Source organism: Perissodus microlepis, chromosome 1 (genome assembly GCF_051167445.1).
Source record: "Perissodus microlepis isolate ML-2025 ecotype Zambia chromosome 1, ASM5116744v1, whole genome shotgun sequence".
NCBI lineage: Eukaryota > Metazoa > Chordata > Actinopteri > Cichliformes > Cichlidae > Perissodus > Perissodus microlepis.
Window position 1 is genome coordinate 18735435 of NC_140461.1, and position 23652 is coordinate 18759086.

The window sequence follows — 23652 nt, forward strand, 5'->3', positions numbered from 1 at the left end:
TCATGGTTATCATAACACTTGCCACTGATTGGCTGCTCCTGCTCAGACCGCCCTCAGGATCGGTCGTGTACACTCGAGTGCTTCCCTCATGTTTTGCTTGGCTCTGTAAGCCGTCTAATGAATGTGTTTTAATCTTTAACTTTTCAGGACAACAAGGAGTGGGTGCTAGTGATTCAGTCACTCACCGACTTTCCTCCCAGTCTCTGGGCTTCTTGGTCTCATTTGGTTTGATGCAGCGGATGTAGTGCGGCGTGCATTTCATCAGTGTGCTCACCAGATCGTTGGCTTGTTTCTGAAGGATGGAATTAGAGCAAACATCAGAAAAGGAAAGATAATGATGAGGCTGGCGCGTCTGTGACTAAATTACTGGCTCTTTGCTGACTGGGAACGCTGAAGGACATCCCACTGAACAGCAAACACGCACATTATCTCAGCAAAGGTCTTTTCCACAGTGACCCTGATAAACAGAAGGCACAGCTGCACTCACACACCTTTATTTTGCTGCCTGCAGTTGTGGGTCGACCCTTCTTGTCAGCATTGAGGTTTTCCGGAAATAGTGCTCTGATGAAGCTACTGTTGGAAGACAGAAAGTGAGAGATTAGGTCAAAAAAAGAAAAGAAAAAAAGCTCTCATTATTCTCATATCAACACAAACAAACAGCTTTAGGGCTAAAAATCACACCAAGGCTTCCAGACAGTGAAAAAAACAAACAAACACAAAACGTAGTTAATGATTAAAGAACCGAGGACCCTTGACGAAGGTCACTGATTTAAATTCCTGAACCATTTGGTAAGTTTGAGCTGGGGGTGGCTGGGAAAGCAAAAAAAAAAGTGAGTGTGTGTCCACACTGTGCTGTATTTGTACAAACAGCTTTCTCTGCAGCAAATCCCCACAAGGCCTCTTCTGTAGAGGCCAAGTGAATAGTTTTACTTGAGGAATTCCTTCAAAGAATAAAATAAGTAATTTCTTTTGACTGATACTGGGTCTGGAAAAGGAGAAACAAAGAAGAACATTAAAATAAGACGGAGTATCAATCCCACTTCTTCCAGTATTTTTTTGTCCCGTCTTTCTGTAACTAAAGGGGGATTTTTCAGTGAAGTGCTGTTTGTTGACAGTGTGAAATGACTCATGAGGGAAAGGGCTGCTAAAGCTAGTTTTTCACTTCACGGTAGAGATTTAGGTATTAGATACAGAGTGACATTGTTAAAGAAACTACATTTGTTTTTAAATTCATATATTTGAAAGTGAATTCATAAATTGCTTACATTCTCCCAAATATATATACACAAACACAGGATTTAGACGCTGTAAACTTGTGCTGCTTCACCAGTATAACAAATAATTTGGATTTTAGTCCTAATCAGGTGGAAACCCCAGAGCATGAGAAATGAAGCCAGCATAGAAGTGTAAAAACTGAGTCTCCATAAACTTCCATGTTAAAATGATGCAAACATTTTTGGTATTTATAGCTGCTTTACTCAATCTAAACATTTTTTTTTATTAAATGTTATGACTTGATGTGATATTTGTACTAAAAGACTCTTCAAGAAGTACAGTTTGTGCCTCTAATTGTTGGTGAAATGAAATCGTAGCATTTTATTTTTAGAATTTGTTACTTAGCACTAATCTGTGTGTGTGCAGACTGTCACAGCTGCTAACAGGGCTTCATAACATTCAGCACTTCACCTTGTAGTGTAAAATATAATTACTTCTGGCTCTAAAAACAACCATAGCAACACCTGAAATCCTACAATAGGTCGAAACTTCAAAACACGGCTTGACAAGCTGATGAGTGACATCACAGTGACTACGTCCATCTTTAATATACAGTATATGGTCCTGATCGAGGTTCAGCATTAACTTTAAATGCATCACAACACCAGGATGTGTACAAGGGGTAACTGAAGCATGTAGCTCCACATGTTCGTATCCATATATCTATTTAATTAAAAATGTTATTTAATTTAAATGTATTTATTTGTATTTTATTTTATTTTTTTTAAACTGGATACTCTTCCTGACACAATCCCAGAGGAACTTGTCTCTCCTCCTGGGATCAAACCAGAGTTCCTTCACTCGTTAGGTGATTACGTAAATGTCTGCGCTGTGAAGCCACCAGGATTTCATGCTGCTGGTCAGAATGTGGCAGATATTTGTGAACTTTCCACATCTTCAGGTTCTTCTCAGCTTGAGACATGCGACCGTCAAGATTCAAACATTTCCAAAGTACCTTTTACTTTGTTGAGCACCATTTAAACTATGCACACACACACACACACACACACACACACGGTGGAGTAACAATAAAGGAACAGTGTGCGTGTTTTAGCTTCGGGAAGTCATTGTCATTTATGGTCCCTTATGAAAATCATAAGATAATAATTTATATTTCCTCCTTACTCCTTTTTAAAGCCCTGCCTAGTTAATAATGTAGTTTATTTAACTTACTGCTGATGTCTTGTTTTTTGTTTATGTTGTCAAGTTCCAATTTATTTAATGAGCTTTTTCAAAGGCTTGTTTAGATACTATGATGCAGGTAAAACTCGATCTTAAATTGACGCACACTTCTGGCTAACATTTGATTAGTTTATGATTTCAAAATGCTGTTTCATGTTGGTGTAAATCCCACACCCTTTCTGGTTTTCTCCCACATTGGGATTTGTTTGATTTTAAACTTCTGACTCGGGGCTTGGACACAGAAGAAAGGATCAACAGTACAAATACAGGGAGTGCAGAATTATTAGGCAAATGAGTATTTTGTCCACATCATCCTCTTCATGCATGTTGTCTTACTCCAAGCTGTATAGGCTCGAAAGCCTACTACCAATTAAGCATATTAGGTGATGTGCATCTCTGTAATGAGAAGGGGTGTGGTCTAATGACATCAACACCCTATATCAGGTGTGCATAATTATTAGGCAATGTCCTTTCCTTTGGCAAAATGGGTCAAAAGAAGGACTTGACAGGCTCAGAAAAGTCAAAAATAGTGAGATATCTTGCAGAGGGATGCAGCAGTCTCAAAATTGCAAAGCTTCTGAAGCGTGATCATCGAACAATCAAGCGTTTCATTCAAAATAGTCAACAGGGTCGCAAGAAGCGTGTGGAAAAACCAAGGCGCAAAATAACTGCCCATGAACTGAGAAAAGTCAAGCGTGCAGCTGCCAAGATGCCACTTGCCACCAGTTTGGCCATATTTCAGAGCTGCAACATCACTGGAGTGCCCAAAAGCACAAGGTGTGCAATACTCAGAGACATGGCCAAGGTAAGAAAGGCTGAAAGACGACCACCACTGAACAAGACACACAAGCTGAAACGTCAAGACTGGGCCAAGAAATATCTCAAGACTGATTTTTCTAAGGTTTTATGGACTGATGAAATGAGAGTGAGTCTTGATGGGCCAGATGGATGGGCCCGTGGCTGGATTGGTAAAGGGCAGAGAGCTCCAGTCCGACTCAGACGCCAGCAAGGTGGAGGTGGAGTACTGGTTTGGGCTGGTATCATCAAAGATGAGCTTGTGGGGCCTTTTCGGGTTGAGGATGGAGTCAAGCTCAACTCCCAGTCCTACTGCCAGTTTCTGGAAGACACCTTCTTCAAGCAGTGGTACAGGAAGAAGTCTGCATCCTTCAAGAAAAACATGATTTTCATGCAGGACAATGCTCCATCACACGCGTCCAAGTACTCCACAGCGTGGCTGGCAAGAAAGGGTATAAAAGAAGAAAAACTAATGACATGGCCTCCTTGTTCACCTGATCTGAACCCCATTGAGAACCTGTGGTCCATCATCAAATGTGAGATTTACAAGGAGGTAAAACAGTACACCTCTCTGAACAGTGTCTGGGAGGATGTGGTTGCTGCTGCACGCAATGTTGATGGTGAACAGATCAAAACACTGACAGAATCCATGGATGGCAGGCTTTTGAGTGTCCTTGCAAAGAAAGGTGGCTATATTGGTCGCTGATTTGTTTTTGTTTTGTTTTTGAATGTCAGAAATGTATATTTGTGAATGTGGAGATGTTATATTGGTTTCACTGGTAAAAATAAATAATTGAAATGGGTATATATTTGTTTTTTGTTAAGTTGCCTAATAATTATGCACAGTAATAGTCACCTGCACACACAGATATCCCCCTAAAATAGCTAAAACTAAAAACAAACTAAAAACTACTTCCAAAAACATTCAGCTTTGATATTAATGAGTTTTTTGGGTTCATTGAGAACATGGTTGTTGTTCAATAATAAAATTATTCCTCAAAAATACAACTTGCCTAATAATTCTGCACTCCCTGTAGATTCAAAGACTTCTAATACTGTCCAGCTGACAATACTGGTCAGTCCTTTCTTCTCCGTTTGGACCTGCTGCTTGAAGGAATGGGTGTGCTTCCTTCCGCCTCATTGTGTGACTGTGTACGACTCTTTATCTTTGCATGTCGTGTCAAATGCATCAACGCATCTTCTAGCATGTGTCTGAAAGGGATTTTGGCATAACCTCCTTTCGTGCCTTACAAAGGAGACCTGCAGGGGTTGTGCAGACAACACAGGCTGTTTGCACAGATTGCCACTTCGACACACACAAAAAAAGCCCAAGAAAGCATAACACAGGGGGAACAGACACAACACAACCCCACAAACAACCTGCACTTGCAAGGGCAGATTGAGTAGACCCCGAAAACCGCATTATGGGACAGCAAGAAGATGCGATTGAGGGTAGAGGGCACGGCATAACCCCACCCTGCACACTTTTGCTACATCCCACCAGTTTCCAGATGCACTGCTACGTCTGAAGCTCTTATTCAGCTGGTTTCAATTATAAACATATGATCACAAAGACGACTCCCTTTAAGCGAGCGCCGTAGAAATGCTCGCCACATGTCGGTGCAATGTGCAAAAAGGATTTACTTACATTTCACTGCTCTGCATCAACTCGATGAGGTCGGTAAAGAGGACATCTCGGTTCCTCTCACAGAAACCTTCCGCGTCGTAGGACACCTGGAGGAGAGACACACAGAAGGATTTCTCAGGAGTCATCTTTATCACAAGAGGAGAAAACTGAACTCTATGAAACCTTGAGCAAAATGGAAGATGACCCCTGTGTGAAAATAAAAAAGTGTAACTCATATTGTGGCCTAAATAAATGCCCTGAAGTTTATGGGAGAGAAACAAAAACAAAACATGAAGGGTTTCAGGGTCCAAGCTTTACACGTCCCAGGATTAGCATCCTTACAAAACCAGCAGTGGTTTAAGTGTGTAAATTAAACTCCATTATTTCTCCTGTAATGTAGGCTGAGACGGGAGGAATGTTCTGAGCGCAGGCATGGGAGCCTCTCGAGCCTTAATGGCACGGCTCATTAAGCTTACGGCATGTGTGCCAGGCTGAGGCCACCACACATCTGGAGAATGACATGAGGCGACCTCTACTCAGACCACCGAAAACCTAAAATAATCCACAAGAAGACTTCTAGTGAGCTGTAATGCTCGGCTCGATGAGCAGGTTTAATACGGGGAGGTAAATTCCTCCACAGACAGACAATGGAGAATGGCAGAGACGGTGCACAAAGCTACTTTAGAAGTGGAAACCTTCTGAGGACAAAATGACGACACAGATGGAGGAACCAGCTGAGTATAACTAGTATATATGACAGATCATACAAGCACGGAGGAACAGCTCCAACTCCATTAAAAAAATGCCATTTTTTTATGGTGTTGGACTTGTTGGTCTCCTACAGCCGGAGACTACATGCAGAAAATATTCTTTCAAAGTTGACGTCAGGGACGAAGACAAGTGCACAGAGATGCTTGACTGTATATATACACATACGTCGTGGTATACATTACCGTTTTATGTCTGCAAAAAGCTGAATGGCTTCCCGCTCAAAATGCAGACGACTGCCGTTTGAAGCCAGGTGTCAGGGAAAGCAAACAAACAGATCAAAGTGAAACTGACCTTGCCAGCATAGTGGTGGATGATGAAGCCCTGATTCCAGCTGTTGAAGTGTTCATGGGTGTTGATCTGGACTCGGAGCTTCTGCAGCATTGTCTGGTCGGCCCCCTCGCCCACGGCATGCATGGTGGCGCAAACATCATCCAGGATGCTCATGATGCCAGGAGGATTCTGGGGATCACGGTAAACTTTAAGTTCTTGATCTGTTATAGCTTGAAGACCTTTTTTTGACCTTTTTCTGTCTGATCTGCAGCACATGTATACACAACTGTGGTCTTATATGTAGATCTGAAAGGACTCTGCACCAATTTCAATCAAGTGGCACGAAAAATTTGAGCGGTAGAACATAAGAAACTAGAAAAAGCTTCGATTTCAAGGCTGAAACAAATTACTAAGGCTTGGTATTTATCAAACACACAAAGAAATTTTACACATTTTAAAATGAAAACAGTAGAGCTCATTTAAAACAGCATGTCCTAAAGACTACTCTCACAGTGGTTGTTCCCATTTTTTTTTTCATCATGCCCGAGGCTGATCATCGGCCTTCAGACCGGATCGCGGCAACAGCCTCTCAGACTCGGAGAGCAGTTTTAAAAGGACACGCGTAAATTTGTCAGCACATTAGCCAAAGAACTAAACTGTCAGCCACTGATGCAGATCCCCAGCTCCTCTCAGATGGAGGCTTGTGTTAAAACCCTTGTTGTGGATTTCATGGATTAGACCTCTCAGTAGGACAGATAAATCAAATTAAGAGGCATGTCGGCGCGTTTGAGGGTATTAAGCTGCGAGTCATGGCAACAGAGCAGAAACTTGGCAGTAAGTTGGGCAACTCAGTTTACAATACTAGTAAACAAGATTAACAAATGATCACACCCTGGTTTATTGTGGTTTATATTTTTTTAGCCTCTAAAAAGATATCTGTTTGTGAAGGAGTCCATTGATGTCTATTATGTTTTTAGAGTGATTGATTTAACTTTTCTTCTCCTCTACTATACAGGTCCAAGGTTTGATGTAATCTCCATACCATTTTACTTTACAAAGTAATCTGTTACTTTCTTGATGATAAAAGCCTAGAGGGTGGATATTTAAATCAACCTCCCCAAAAATAAATTCACCATCACATAGGCAGCATTTTTTAAATAATTGAGGTCTTACCAAGATTTTCTGTCATGTTTGTGGTTAATGAAAATGAACGGCTTTTTTTCTATATTAAAGAGAAAGAAATGTGTATATTGTGTATGAGCAACAAACGTCCTATTCAGAGTTTATTTACTTTGCTCTCGATGAGATCGCACACAATCTTGTTGTTGAAGTATTCTATAGGAGTCCACTTGATGCCCTCCTGCACATACTCCTCCTGCAAGACATGGAAAAAAAAAGTTCAGCGTTAGAGAATAAAGCATCTGTGGAAAAAAAACAAAAATGGAGTGGGGGGGGGGGGGGGGGGGGGAGAGAAGAAGAGAAGAGTGTGGAGGAACAAACATTACCTGCTCCGCCTTTAGAGTCAGCTCGATGAATATCTGCTGGAGCTTCTCATTCACAAAGTTGATGCAGAACTGCTCGAACCCATTTTTCTGAAGAAGACAAGAGGGTGAATAAAATCTGTATAGCCTAAATGAGCTGCATGTCCAGTGGGGTGCGGATATCCTCTAAGCTCAATGGGCTTTGTTTGGACGGGGAGCGATGTACTGACTGCCTGATGTTAAAGGAAGGGGAGAATTGTGCATTTCGCAGCACATACAATGGACCTTCAGCCTGAACTTTAGGCTACAGAGGTCTGCAGCTTCCTTTCTAAAAACCTGCAGTCACCAGAATGCAGCTGACCTTTTCTTATATTGTGCATACAAAAAACTCTTTAACCTGAGAAAACAGCCAAACCTGGATCAGATTAGATGTCATTTAGCTATCAGAGATAGAGTCACGGTCACCATAGCAACGTCGATAAAAGGGCTAAAGAGTTGTTTGTAAACCACAAATGTCCAGTCTCATTAAACAAAGTAAACAATGACGTAATCAGATTAAAAAAGCATGCTGAAGACTGCTGCCTCAATTAGGAGATGGGACCTAATCCACATACTTTTTACATTAGCCTCATCCTTTGTGTTAAATCTGTTTAAATGCTCATTGCTAATAGCAGTTAATCTCATTTTCACATTGCTGCGTTCCTGCAGCCATGTGTCAGCTTGAGAAATGTCCAAAAAACACTTACTTGGAAAATTTCAAATCCATAAATGTCCAACACGCCAACATTTAACTCCTGATGATCCTTCACCATGGCTTTGTTGATGGACTGAAATTAAAAGATTAACAGTTGTTATTACCAAAATATAACCGACTTCAGCACTTTGTATTTACTCTCGCAAAGCACTGTATGCATGTAATCATACCTCGACCAGAAAGTCAAACACACGTGAATGCAGGGCTTTGGAGAGGGCGTCACGCGTGTAACACGCCTGCTCCACGTTCAGCGTCACGTCGATGGATTCCACCGCGCTTCCCCACTTGCTGTCCATCTTTCGACTCGTCAGTTTCTCCTTCAGACGGATGTGGTCAATCCCCAGCAGAAACGCAGGAAAGGCTAAAACTATTATAGGAAAGGAGGGAAAAGAAAGCAGTTGTGACTTTATAAGTGTTATTCTATACAAATATATATTTCATAAGGACTATGATGATTTGGCTATTTAAGAATTTATCATTACAGAGCTGAAACAATTTTCCAGCTCCTAAAATAAGATAAGATTATATTTTGCTTTTGTCGCTTGTAATCTTTAATTAAATATCTCTTGAGTTATGGAGAATAGTTTGGGGGAAAGACTGGGATGTAGATCAAAGGGAGAGAGCAATTAGCATATCTTTTTAACAATAGGTTTTCTGACATTTTATAGTTTTAATCATTAATCAAGAAAACAAACAGCTGATTAAATGAAAATGATCATAACCACTGTATTTGCTTGACAGTCTTTTGTTATAATATTCTGCTACTGCACTGCTATGATGAGCTGAGAAAAAAAAAAAGCAACATGTGAGGATTGGATCCTTCTCTGAAGTAACTACGAGACACTTCTGTGAAAACCAGCATGCAAATCAATACACAGCACTGGACTCTTCGAAAGGTGCAACCTTTGCATTAGCACAGAAAACACTGAAATCCAGGGTTCAAATAAATCTGCCTTTTTAAACTTCTCATGATCACAATGCACATGACTGATGTAAATCCACAAATATAAAGATAATAGTAGATGATTCAGAGCTCATGAGCTTTGTACTGCAGCTGAGTGTAGCGTAAAATATAAAAATAGCTGCTACTGAACTCTTCAATAAAAAGTGTGGCACACACCACAGATCAAGCCCCGACCTGGCGCTGATATTGTCCCCTGAGAGCCCCTCCCTGCCTTATTACAGTGACTCACTTCCCCTAAAAGGAAATAGCTCTCAGGCCTGCAGACTCGCTGCGTCTGAGAATGCATCAGACCACTCTAGAAGCCCCCCCTTTTGGGACGTTAGGGTGTGACTGACCATACGCCCGATTAAACCGTGAGGAAAAGTCGTCCTTTGTGTTTGGTAATAAAGGTAATGGCTGTATATGACGGCTGGCGGTGTGGACACATTCTGTGAACTTTGGAAACAATGTAACTCTAATGTAACTCTGTGTTTTCCTGCAGATTTGTTAGTCAAAGCAGCAGTGCATAATGTAGATGTCAGTACAGACGTTTTCAAACCTTGCAGCTTCACTCCAGTAAGACATGAACAGTCCTGTGACAGCTCACTTCATTTCCCCAATATCAACTCTTGGATATTTGCATGTTAAATTTGAGCCATGGGAGTTTTTTAGTCATTGTGGGAGACTGGGCACCTGCTCAGGGTGTACCCTGCCTCTCGCCCCATGGCAGCTGGGACAGACTTCTGTGACAATGAATTGAAGTGATGGATGGAGTTCTTCAGTCCAAAAAGGCATTACTAATTTTTGAACTGAATTAATGTCAACATATTAATGGTGAAAAGAGTTGAGACCGTCATGTCTTTAAAACTAGCGCAGCTCAGAAAAGAAAAGACCAAATGCTGGGTGATTTGGCAGTGGCAGTGTCCATCATCTATTTACAGTCTGTCTACTTTCATCTTTATACTTTTAGTTTTAGTAGTTAATACTGAAGTGGCTTGTGCAGTTTTATATTAGGAGCAGTAATACAACAGCACACTGCAGTTAAAGCACACAGGAAAGGAGACTGAAAGGAGCAGGAAAGGCTTAGATTATGAAATGCTGCTGTTACGTCTGCCCTGAACAAACCAGCGCTTTGTAGACAGGCAACTGCACTCTCCCCTGCATCATACAGACGCAGCATGAGGAGAAAAAGAAAAGAGGAAGGGAGAAGGGGGACAGACAAAAAAAAAAGCATTTTTCCAAGTAATTTTAGTCTCTGACGAAATACGTCCAGACCTTCAATAATAGCATTTTATATTCTGGTGATCTTGCATGGCCTGAAGTACTCCAGACAGCTGGCTGCAGCCCTGCATTAACACAATAAAACTTTAGGGAGTGAAAGTGGTGAAAAAGAAACACACTCCAAAACCAGAGAAGGGCAGGTCAGGACAAGAACCCAGCGAAAAGCAAAGATTTACCACTACTCAGACTCAGGCCTTAGCGCTCTGTTTCCTTTTGGTGACAAAAATCTTTAGTGACTGGTGATCAGCTCATTGTGCAAGTCCACTTACACTCTTCGCTCTCCACAGCAGCGTAGTTCCCCGATTCCTTGAAGCTGATATTTCCCAGGTGCAGGACTCCGGCTACGATCTGAAGCACCATGGAGCGGTCCTCTGGTGCGATGCCAATCACATCCATGGCTTTCTGGGGAAGTAAAAGGGGAAAAAAATAGCATGCTAAATCAGGACCACAGTGGGGGTTTACTCACTCCTGCGGTACCTAGCTCATGTTCTCTAATTACTCCTGTTGTGGTCTCGCTGGTAAACAAAAACAGAAGGAGATCATTGAAAAAAAAGGAAAAAAAGAAAACAAGAGAGGAGTGCTATTGAGAGACTGTGAGCCACATGAATACTGGTATGAGATTCACAGACAAACACAACATCACTGACTCCCAAGCAGACAGAAAGAGTCTGACCGTACCATTGTCTCCTGGAAGTCGCTCTTGTCGTTGATGTCGTCCACTTTGTAGGAGCCAGACTGATTGAGGTAACTGTAGTAATCCAGGCTTGTGATTCCCAGGCTATTCTTCTGCTCCGAGGTGGCTCCTTCTATCAACTGTTGAGCAGAAATTAAGTCTCTAACTGTGTGTACAAAATATATAACACACAGTTTAAAGAAAGCTGTACTGGCTTCTGAAAACTAGACATGTCTATACAATGGAACGGATAACAGCCCAACTACAACTAAAAGGGCCAACCTTTGAGAAAAATTATAAAATATCTTGACAGGACGCTAAAGCCTTAACACTGTTACATCTGTGCTTAGGTATGTAAGTATAGGTATGTATGTATATGTATATGTGTGTTTTCGAATTACCCTCACCATTATATACTGCAGATTTGGTCTCAGATCATGTTGTTGCTGTGAATTGCCTTGTTATTTTTGGCAATAAAAGTTCAAAAAAAAAAAAGAAAGAAAAAAAAGAAAGCTGTACTATCGAAAAATGAGAACCTCTGGCCATGCACGACAAAAACAGACTGCTTTTCTAACCCAAACTGTCCTGAAATCACCTCGCAGGCCCTTTTCTCAGGTCACATGTGTTCCATTCACTATTACAAAAAAAAAAAAAAAAGGCCTCACCTGGTAGAATATATGGAAACTCCTTTCTCCAGGATTCCTCATGACAACACGTGACTTTTCCAGAAGGAAGTTGGAGATTTTCCCGCCGTCTGGTTCACCGCCGGAGCTGAACTGGATCTCAAAGTATTTCCCCTGATGGATCAAAGCATTTTTTTTTGTATTGCAGCCAACTGTAATAAAGCTTAAAAGGCAGCGTATACAGTCTGAAAATACTGGCACCTAGCTGTTCTAAGGCTACTAGCAGTGTGTGTGTGTGCGTCAGCTTAAATAGAAATATGATCCAGCTTTTTGTCTTACTCTCAACTCCAGACTAGCCTGTATGCAATGTCTCATTATTCAAAGAAAGCACTTCAAATGTAGTGACCTTACACAATTAGTGCCAAACTATTTTTGCTCTTTTAAATTTGAAGCTAAGAATATCTTTTATGGCATCTGCTCTTTATGAATTTAACTAACAGACTCGGTTGAAAAATTTCGGGGGAGTTGCACTTTCTATGTGGAGCTTATTTTTCATTGGTTAAGTTTCTTAGTGAGCATCAGCGCTTCTGCGTGTGTGTCTTTCTGTGCAGTGCGTCGTCGCAGCACTTCTGGTTAACCGGGACACACACGAGGTTTGATGCCTCATGAAATAAAACAGAAAACAGAAGACAAGCTGTTACTGTAAATCTCAAAGGTCTCGAAGGTATGCCACGAAAAAAAAGTTGAGGACTCAGCTTGTTCCACGGCAGCTGCGTCCCTGTCTGTGACTACGAGTGGGAATTTCACTTTAAATTTGATTACACTGTATGTTAAAGGGGGGGAGAGAAGCAGCCTTACAAATCTGCTGGAGTTGTTGTTCCTCAAAGTTTTGGCGTTGCCGAAGGCCTCTAGCAGCGGGTTGGACTGCAGGATGATGTCTTTGACGTGCTGCGAGGAGACAGATTCAGTGAGCTGATGCTACATCACAAACAGATGAGGCAGCAGGTAGAGAAACCACACACTTCACACCCCGACTCTCTGAAAGTTTCCACTAAGATAGCAGCATGGCGCACACATGCACATCTACAGACAGACACACAAAATCTGGAGGGCATTATCCTCCCTATGAGCCATGTGTGTGTCAGAAACACATGAGTTTTAAATCAGTACAGCAGACAGAGATATTCCCCACTTCCAGTATTGTTCACAGAGGCCGAGTGGTATTTCTTGGAAATTTTCTTTTATCAGTCCTGTACTAAAGAAAAACATCCTTCGCTGACACACATTCTTATATGAGTTTAGCCTTTTAACTACGCTGAAGTTCTTCTTGCACTGATGTTTTATTCCAGCATGATCTCCAGATGTCCAAAAATCTGAATAAGTACAAGTACTATTAGATATAGGGCTGTGCGATATGACCAAAATCTCATATCCCGATATAAGAATTCTATCGTCCGATAACGATATAAAAATCACAAAAATGTAACATTTTCTGTAAATTCTGTGAATCTCGGGCAGCTCGACTTGCGGGAAGTGTTTCCAGCTGAGCGTCATGTAGCTGGAGTCGAGTGTTTTAACCGATGCATGAAACTATACATTTTTAGACATAAGTTGTAACAGCCGCCGTTTTCTTTGTGAGTATTTATTACACGGCGTGCTGCGGGGAAAAACCTGTTCTAACGTTTGAGTCTAAGGTTTATTTTTTAGCACCTGGCGGCTCTTTTTTACTTCTCATCCGTAAATAATCTGCTCTTTCAGGTGATTCAGTTTATTTTGAAAAGTCTCAACAGGATCTTGAGCTTTATTGTGAAAGGTTTATGTGGAACATAAACAAGCGGACACACGATGCTATTACCGTCGTTGTTGCTAACCACAACGCATAAAAACAGGCGCTTGTCCGTCCTAGTGTGGTTATATAAAATATAAGAGAAAGAGAGAACTTTAAGAAATTAATATAGCCACTACAGTGACCATCAAAACGATGAAAAAATATTGCCGTAAACAGTTTATTTTGCGACACCACGAAACAAACGATAGTGTAAAATGAAACGATAGACGTTTTTATATCGTCATCCGATATATATCATTATATCGAACAGCCCTAATTAGATATGTAAAAGCTTTGAGAAATGTATGTTGCTAAAACAGCTGAACTGACACAGTGATATTATCTTGAGGCATGAAGTACAGCTAACATTATCATAGTTATATAATAAAGCTGTCTTAGTTGATTTAGTGTAAGCAGTCTATCGTTGAATTTAAAGCCCGAAAATTATTTCTGATTGTTTTCTTGGTGGAAGCAGCTCTGAGTGGATTAATAATAAAACTCCCACTGCCATCACGGTGCAGGAATTTCCTCATCAAACTTCAGATCTTTATCGAGCTTAGAAACTGGACATCTGCTGTTTTGTTTGTTTTTCTTTTCTTATTTGAGGGGGGGTGTGGGGTGCCAGATGGCACGAGGGGGCTGCGTGTATAAGAGTCTGCTGATGGGCTCACAATAGGACACAAAGGATGAGGATGACAAGACAAAGACTGGAGCAAAGCGTGAAAGACAATGCAGGAATGAGAAAGCAACAGGTGGTTTGACTGCACACGTGTGCAGTTAGTATCACAAATCATTCTGGTTTAACTTAGTTATCGTTCACATGAGCACTTGAGCATTTCAAATATGCATTCCTCATTTACAAACTGCCGAGAAGGACAAAAGGCATCTCCTCTCACCTGCACTCTAGGTCCACCGCCTGACACTCTGGAGATGTAGCCCATGATATATTTGGCTGCCACAGTCTTCCCTGCTCCGCTTTCGCCGCTGAAAAGCAGATAAAGACTTCATCACATGCTTTCTCAAACACAAGCCAAATTCAGATACACCTGATAGCCTGCGGCACACGCTCACTGAGACATCGTTTTCTGTCTCACACAAGCACAGTTTTTATTCACTCAGTGACTAAAAAACACCCGCCCCAAAACTGTTTTTTGGTTTTGATTTTTGTTCACCTATTATGGGTTTTAAATGAATTTTCCTTGTTCCCGTTTGTTCTGGTCGCTTATCAGTCTAAAGCTCATGTCATACCCCCACCTGCATGTGATCTGATATTTAACAATAAGCCTGCTTAGGAACAGCTCGGCCAGAAACATATGTGCATTAAATAGTTTCCTGCATACGTCCCAGTGCAGACTTTTGTCTCTTCTCTAAGAATAAACACATATTTTACATCCATATTTGAAAACAGAATCTGGTACATGGTTTGTTTACATGTGCTTGTTTTGGTTGGACACACTACAATAAACAGGATAATTTGGACTACTAAACATGGTAAACTTTGTCCAGACAGCCGGTATTTGGACAGTTACAACATTTTTTATCCTTTAGAGTTTCTATTTTAGCGCCATCAACCTGAAATAAAAAATTCCAGATTGCAAGTTCAGTCCTCAGCTTTCATTTGGAGTACATTTAAATCAATATAGAAAAAAAATCACTATGTAGCAAATGTACCCAGATTTAAACACATAGTACCCAAAGCTGAGGGGTAAAAAGCAATTGGACACAGTACTTTTGTCCCAAATGTAAACCTACTTAAATTAAAGAGACTTGCAACGTATCTTACTCTATGTTAAAGTGAATAAAGAGTCTGAAAAAAAAATGTGTAACTGTTTAAACACGTGTCATTTGAATTGCACAAACTCTTCATTCAGACAAAAATCCAGATCAAAATTGGTTGAGAATATGTTTATGTGTGTGTGTGACACGTTTCATGCAAATTTCCACCTCAGAAAGTAAAACTGAATCTCTTAAATAAGCAGTCACAGCTAGACAGCTACATTTACTGCATGAACTTGACCCACCGTCAGTGGCTCTTGCACGTGCAGGCGGATGAACGCTGCAGTAATAACGACATTTATCCCGTTTTGTTTACATAGCTTTCCTTCGTATCTTTTCCCTCAGCCTACTCTTGTCTTTTTCCTCTCCTTGCCTTTCACTGCGCCGGGGTCATACTTATTTTGACCTATGTGGTTTGGCAGTGGATGATGGCTGGGTCTGTTTTTTCTTTCTGTGCCTTAAAGTAGAGTCAGGATGGCACAGCCGCTGTGAGAAACACAGCTGCAGACTGTTTGAGACTGCCAGAGGAAGTCATGGGAGCTGCTCTATTACACAGTCTCAGTATAGCTACACACATCCTACTATATACACCTCCCAGCCTGTACCAGATCCTAAAGTTTTGCCTGGACTTCCTCGCTGTGCAGTTTGGAATCAAGTAGGAAACTGATAGTTTAGTTATATGCATCTGAGAGCATAGTTTCTCCTCCTGCAATCGACCCTCTAAAGAGGTATTTCCAGCACAAGCTGCAGTGAGACTTTGAGGCCCATTTAAACCCCCAAAGGGGCAGGTCTCATTGTTGTGGCGTTTGAATGCTGAAGACATTTCTGACTTCTGCAGTGATTTATTACCCAAACAAGGACATGAGTTACACAATGTAGTGCAGAGGGAGGGAGCGTTAAGCATTATCTTTCATAAATTATTACTGACTTGAGCTATGTGAAGGATGTTCAGTCAACAGTCTAGTTTTGGCAGTTTTGAATCCAACAAGGTGTTCGCTGCATTCCCACAGAACTCGCTGAGCCACATGTACAGTCTGTTTGACAAGATTTTCCTGTGATAATGTCAGTGCATTGTTTTTTTTGTATGTTTTTACATTGTTTGTATACATCACCTCCTATGACTTTTGCCTGCATATTAAACATCTCTTTTAGTTACTGATACTAAGGAGTAGGAGGGCTGAGGGTCATAGCTCACAGGACCCCTGTTTCAGTCGCTGACCTCTACTTTAAGATATTTGGTGAAATTAAGCAAATTTTTAAAATTTTACATTTTAATTAGCGTGTCTTTTTCTTTGTTGTATAGGCTACCCTAAAGTTTTGCCTATTACACTATGTTCTTTGTAAGAAAGTGCAGGAAATATACCGCTAGAATTTAACTACCTGAGACTTTGAGTGATCACACGAGGACATTCATTTTCATGCGTCTCCACATACAGCTGCAGAAATATCTAAAAGCCTAAAATAAATGCATTTTCACGGTGCAGGCCACACCCAATGACTACGTGCATATTTTAAGCATTAAAATGATCCCGACAATCTCTCACCACACATTGTCCTTCTCAAACTGATCTAATTATAACAGCAACCTGCTCTGTTGACACCGATGAAAAGGCACAATCATGCGTGGAAAGGATCCCACGCACAATCATTAAAAAAAGAAAGAGAAGATTCCTGGTAAAAAGCCAGCCGAGCAATGAATACGCCTGCTTTCTCTCAGACTGGGTTTAACAAGCTGTTGTTCACTCGTCATGTGACTGAAATTTAAGATGGCTTCAAAGAACAAAATCCAGCAAAACTGCCAAGAAATTGTGAAATCGTGTATTTCTGAAATATCTGTATATCTGTATTTAGAGTACATGTAAAGGAACTGGTCCTCGATAAAAAACAAAAAGTATCATAAAAGAGAAATAAACACTTTGTTAAATCCAAATCGTCACATATTCAAATGCTGTTACAATCTCAGCCGCTCTTTTTATGCATTAACCTTATTTCTGATTCTTAATATAATATTTTTTTAAAAACTGCTAACACAGGTGGCTGCTGACCACGCTGCATGGTTAGCAGTTCACAGCAGCCTTTGTTTGCTGAGACCTGGTTCATCATAAAACCACTTCCATGCTTTTGTTTGCTGATTTAGTCAATCACAAAATCCACCTCGGTGCCTTTATGTGGAAAACTGAACGAGCAACTGCTGGCTGTCCAAACAACAGCCGAAAGTGCTGAAGCAGGGGTCATTCATCATGAGGTAAGCACTATAGCAACCACGCTGCTCAGATGAGTGGGCCATAGCATAAAAACCCCCTAATGACACCACATTTTTCTCAGCTTTGTAGGTCAGAAACATTCATCGGGAAACTCAAACAGGCTGCGAAAGCATCTAAAATCCTCTAAATCTAGGGAGTGAGGGAACCATGCAGGTGTCCTCTTTTCTTTTTTTAAAAACAGGAAGTTTTTCAAAAATAGCTGTTATAGCGGCTGCTTTGTTTCCATCTCACATCCTGAGGATTTAGCAGCCAGATCAAGCTGTAAAATATTCATTGTTTTCCTATTTGAGGACTGGCACATTTTATTTTCTCTTTAATTTGTAATTCACTGAAGCTGAAAACAGTATGATGGAAAAACACCACACAAACACTGAGTCAGCTCTACTGAATGATGTGGTCAGACCTGTTAGGTCTGTCCTCTCGCCCGTCTATTATCATGACCTGCAGAGCAGTTCAGTGTTGTGATCTCACAGATCACATTGCACAGATTATCGTCTCCAGCTTTTGTCTCATTTTGTCACATCCTGGACATTTGACACGCTATATAAAGTGCTGAAGGTTACAAAAATGTCAACTGAAACCAATAAACTCGGCAACTATAGTATCTTAATAAGATATGGATAAGGTCATATTTTGGTTGATTTATGATCTTTTTAATTATTTTGGATTAAAGCAAATCCACTGTTTTTTAAAAGCACCGAGATCAGTTCCCAATGTACAGTACAGTTTATCAGGCTTTATTTTGAATGGATAATTTAAATAAAAATGCAGCTTTTCTGGTTTTGAAAATAATTTCCTTGTCACATGCAGTTAACTAATGATCACTATAGAAGGCAGAGAAAGAATGGCCGGAATTTCAAAGTCTTACCTAATGATGACACACTGGTTCTCACGGTCTATCATCATGTTTCTGTACATGTTATCTGCCAGAGCGTAGATGTGAGGAGGATTCTCATACTGAGCCTGAGAGAGGATAAAAGATTAAATTAGTGGTTAGACAAGTGAATATACATTTAAATACAACGAGGGTTTCTATAGACAAAAACATGGATGCTCTGGGCTCCCCGGTGTCACCCATTGTAGCCAACCTTTACATGGAGGAAGTGGAAAGTAAAGCTCTTGGCTCTTTCAAAGGGACAGCACTTAGCCACTGGTACAGATACGTAGATGACATCTGGTTCAAAATCAAAAGCTGAGAAGTAGAAGCCTTCACTGCTCACATCAACTCAGAGAACAGAAACATAAAGTTTACCAGGGAAGACCCAAAGGACAACAGTTTGCCATTTCGGACTGTGCTGTGCACATTGGGGTAAATGGACAACTCAGCATTGAAGTTTACCAGAAGCCCCCACACACAGACCAGTACCTACTCCTTGACTCCAGCCACAAACGTGGAGTAAGGACCCTGCAACACCGGGCAGAAAACATTCCCTCTAAGTAATAAGGGAAAGAAAAGGAACACACACATGTAAAAAAAACTTTTAATACATGTGATTATCCCAGTTGGGCTTTCATCAAATCAGCACAGATGCATAGTAAAGAAGGTCAGACGCCAACTAGCGAGAAACAGACGGACAAACAGAACAACATCATCATCCCTTATGGATCAGGTTCATCAGAGAAACTCCCAGTTTCCATCCCAGTGCACTTCAGAGCCAGTCACACACTCAGACAAAAACACGGACACAACTCCCAAACACAAACTAGACAATGTAGTGCATGCTGTGCTGTCCACCAAGGAGTGCTAAGACCTCCACATTGGAAAAACCAAACAGTCACTTCAAAAACTGATGGCACCAACTGTCTGCCATCTTTAATCCGGTTTTGAGATCCCTTCCCAGGGGTCTTAACGCCCACTCACATCTTGCATCAATTGACCTCAATAAGTTTCAATAAGGTCACTCAAGCTCCTTAGATTACTTTATGAATCACTAAGTAACACTTTTAACATCCATAGACTGTATATAAAAGATGAATACAACCTCTGTGACATCACCTATTAGGAAAGCCAATTATGAAGCTGTTGCCATCTTGGTGTTTTGAAACTGGATGTGACAAACTTGGGGTGGATTTAACGGAGAAACCAAGCGATGTGTGATATGTTTGGACATATGAGGGTACGTGCTAATGGCTAATAACTTGTTCATCACACAGTTAAAAAAACCCTGCTGTTGTGAGTGCAATAATCACACAATTGACATTAGAACTCCAACTTTAATGGTCGCCTTCCTTTGCACAACAACTGAAAAGCCAACCCTTCAAACTTCTATTCCCCTCTTAAAATTTTTAATTACTTTAATCATATTAAATAAGCAATAAATAAATAAAAATATATATAAAAAATATACAAATAAATAAAATATGGAGACAGCTGAAATAGCCTGTATAAAATTATACAGTCATGACTTGTTTAAGTAAAATTTTAGCTCGCAGTCAAACAGTCAAAACTCTTCCAACTGTATGCTAAAGATATGAACAGTAAAGTAGAGCTGTTAGCTGAGAATAATAATAAATGATGAAACTTTTGGCAAAAATATCAGAAAAAAAAAAAGATGCAAAATCTACCTGGAACGTTAATAATAAATTACACGAATAGTGTAGTTAGCAGTTAAAGAGGAAGTTACTAACATGGCTACAAAAGTACAATTCATGGTCCGCACAGTAATACAGTTGGCGACCTTAAACAGTGACTTTACAACATAAGGCGGGGAAATAATGTTACTAAAATTAAGACCTAATTTTAAACAAAATATATTGAAATTTTATTTTAAATCCGTGGAATTCCACCAAAGTCATGGCTCCATAATTGTTTTTAGTGCAATAAACAGCTGAACCTGTTAGCAAAATAATCGGGTCAAAATGGATCTAATAAAAAAAAAAGTAGTAGCAAAAATTAGGACATAAATACTTTAATACTGAGCTGAAGGGATGTCAGATAAAAAAGTTTGGACACCACTGCTCAGGGGTAGGCTTACTCATTTTATATTTTATTATTTTGTTATATTTCATATTCATTTTATTAATATAAAAAGTATTAAACAGTTAATTCACCATTAACTCGTGGTATAGTAACATCTGCTGAGAACTACAGTGCCCTAACGGATAAGGAAACCTAGTGAAGTTTTAAACAAACTTTTATGCGTAATAAAGTTATTATGTAATCAGAGACAGGCTGACCTATAAAACCCACAAAAACCATTAAAAAAAATCACTATAATACAATTACACACTGATGTCATTTTTGTCTGTGATGCTAGAACAAAATAGCGACCTTTTGCCAAGACAGTTGCACTTGGTCCCTTTTTGTGATTATTTCAAACAACTTATGAACAAATATGAACTTTTCCCCGATAATTTGAGCTGGCTAACCGTGCAAATATAAACCCCGTGCACTTGTGTGCAAATGTGATCTGAATTTGGCATGTGTGATGCTTTCACAGTCTGTTAGAATTTTTAAAGCTTTTCAGTGTGTTCCTGGCTCGAGAATTCGAGTTCGCTGTCAACGGGCTGGCCAAGAGAGAGGAGGCAGACTCAAACAGGATGTTCTGTGATGGTGCTGCCAAGCTGCTCCAGCGGTTGAGTCAAGTTTGTGACAGCAGCATCTGCTCGCTGGAAAGTTTTCACAGCATCTAACCCAGTACATTTAAAACCTTTGTCTTTCAGACCGTTACCAGCCTAAACCAGCCTGACACTTCAATAACATCAGAGACCCAGAAAAAAGCTTATTTCCTTAAGATGATGCTGGATCTACTTACTGCGCCTTGATACATCTCAATTTCTTTATCCCCAAAATATGGCATCTGCTTGAAGGGGTTGACAGATATGAGCACGGGACCGATGTACGTCTGGTGAGATTGTGAGTTAAAGAGATTAAAGAGTGGGAGCAAACCAGTGGTACCAAATTACAATCACCTCTCACAAAGAGAAAACTGTGTCGAAAAGAAAGAACTTAATCTCTGATTGCCATGACGTCAACAGAGATGGCAACAGTGCAGCAGTGTGGCGTATTTGGCGATCAGGCCTGAGCCTAAATAAGTATGCAGTGCTTACAAATGACAGAGAATAGACCGGCCATGTAACACTGTGAGGTTTTATGCCTTGAAGCCAAAATGCAGCTCAAGGCAAATAAAGCAGCTATTGTGGGTGGCCCATAGTGACCCACAGCCTTGGCAGGGAGACCTCACAGTTACAGATATTTACTGAGCAAAATCAAAGGAGAGACTCAGAGCTGTCGAACCTGAAACTGCCTGCATTTGGTAAACTTGGTAATGCCGAGCACTGGCCGAGCGACAGTGAGGTTTATGTTTATGTAATGAGCCATTAGGAGCGGCCTTTCAAGGCACTCATTCATTCATCTCGTTTCACGTCGTGAATACGCGCGTGTGTGTGTGGCCACAGCTGCTCTTTAAACTTAAACCCAGCATTTGTGTGATGCAGTGTATGAAAATGATAGCTCTCAAGAAGATCATTTTAAATCCGTAACACAATCAAATACAGCTGTTTAAAAGATAGCAGCTATGCTCTCACCACCACCACCCCCTTACAAATTCTGCACCACAGTGAAAGGTCTGGTGAAAGAGCAGGAGTTAGAGATACAAAGACGCCCTTTCCTCCCTGCTCACCTTCCAACACTGACCTATTACTCATTGCTAATATGTCACAGCGAATGACCATTCAGCTATTCTGGGTATAGCAGGAAAGAGAAGGGCTCCGCTATTCCTCACTGGGGTGTGAACTGTGAGCGTGAGCAAAGGATACAAAGATGTAGTCATCCATGTATCTCTTCTTGAGGTTGTCCACGATGGCGTCCTCATTGATCTTGCTGAGCAGCACCATGTCATCCACGCCGCTGTGTTTGACATTGTGGCTCTGCCAGTGGTACCGGTAGTGCCCCCGGCTCCCCTGAAACAAAAAACACACAATGTCCAACTGTTAGGTCACTGAAAAAGACAGAATGAGATCATGCATAGAGTCTGACGTCACGGATGCGCAGACACACTGCTACTTTTCAACACACTCATAACCTTCGTAACCACACCACTCAGGCAATCAAACGAAAGTGGAACACGGTCATTATCACTCAAATAAAAGACATAGAAAAATAAATATTACACACATTTCCTGACCTGAGAAACATGTTTACATGAAAACAGTGCGAGGTCAGATTCCCAAGAGCGCTTGTTGCCAAAGATGCTCTAAACATTTATCCAGCATCCTAAAACTCTGGCTTCTCTCTACATCCCTGTTTTTCTTTTTAGTCGAGTGAGTCTCCGGAGAACTGAGGTCATTCATCATGTGCTATGAGTCAGTATTGTCTGGCTACTGTGGACGAGGGTCACAATGTGCTGTGAGGGGTGAGTCTCTTTCTCCTGGATGGAGAACCACTCAAAGACACGGACGGCATCCAGAACATTAGTCAACACACAAGTTAACTCTTGACTTCCTTTCTCTTTAGGGAGGAAATGTGGGGAGAGGAAGCAGAAGAGCAAGGCTTTAAACAATACTGCCAAGAGAAAGAAATCATTAGGGGCTTTTGGACCACGGGAGCTTTTTTGGTCATTTTAGAATGTGGCGGCAGAACCACGCCGATCATCTTTTTTAGCTTGTAGAATAGAAACTTTCTCCTAGAGCTGTGTGTGGTGTGGTGTAGATGCATAGCATGACACACTGATTGGTCAAATGCAGCTTTGGTGCTCATCACTAAAATAAAAAGCAGCTGTGTGAACATCAGCTCTTAAAGTTAGTCTTAAAGAAAGGAAGCAGCAGTGAAGTCCAGGCTTTACTGAGTCTACATGCGATGGAAGAAATCGAACACAATTTCGACTCATTGGAGCGAGATATTATTTAGGCTACTTGTCGCCAGTCGATTTCATCTTCCTGTTAGACATCTAGCACACAAAAAGTCATGGAAAATAAAGATGCTGGAGATGAGAGAAGATTAGAAAGTAATCAACTACACAACTGGTGGGGAATGGTGCAAACAAAACCAGACTGCATGACTTCGTTTTGTCTTTGTCCCCTCACTGCAGCCCCCCCAATCCTGGTTCTGCTGGAGGTTTCTTCCTGTTAAAAGGCAGTTTTTTATTTTCCCTCTTGTCAAAGAGCTTTG

At 40.8% G+C, this 23652-nt stretch overlaps 1 protein-coding gene across 2 annotated transcripts in view; it reads right to left on the minus strand.

Annotated features, from left to right (window-relative positions):
- The window catches only part of myo1ea (myosin IEa), a 51256-nt gene that overhangs the window by 14438 nt on the left and 13166 nt on the right, over positions 1-23652 (minus strand). For both annotated transcript variants that reach the window (XM_084933512.1, XM_084933522.1), the window contains exons 2-17: positions 22302-22445; positions 21299-21388; positions 18412-18506; positions 14400-14487; positions 12534-12623; positions 11718-11849; positions 11058-11192; positions 10649-10781; positions 8326-8522; positions 8148-8228; positions 7426-7512; positions 7212-7295; positions 5942-6109; positions 4901-4986; positions 492-573; positions 186-292 (exon numbers count right to left, since the gene is read on the minus strand). In XM_084933512.1, the coding sequence (XP_084789638.1) occupies positions 186-292; positions 492-573; positions 4901-4986; positions 5942-6109; positions 7212-7295; positions 7426-7512; positions 8148-8228; positions 8326-8522; positions 10649-10781; positions 11058-11192; positions 11718-11849; positions 12534-12623; positions 14400-14487; positions 18412-18506; positions 21299-21388; positions 22302-22445 (1799 nt within the window). The remainder of the gene's footprint in view (positions 1-185; positions 293-491; positions 574-4900; positions 4987-5941; positions 6110-7211; positions 7296-7425; positions 7513-8147; positions 8229-8325; positions 8523-10648; positions 10782-11057; positions 11193-11717; positions 11850-12533; positions 12624-14399; positions 14488-18411; positions 18507-21298; positions 21389-22301; positions 22446-23652) is intronic.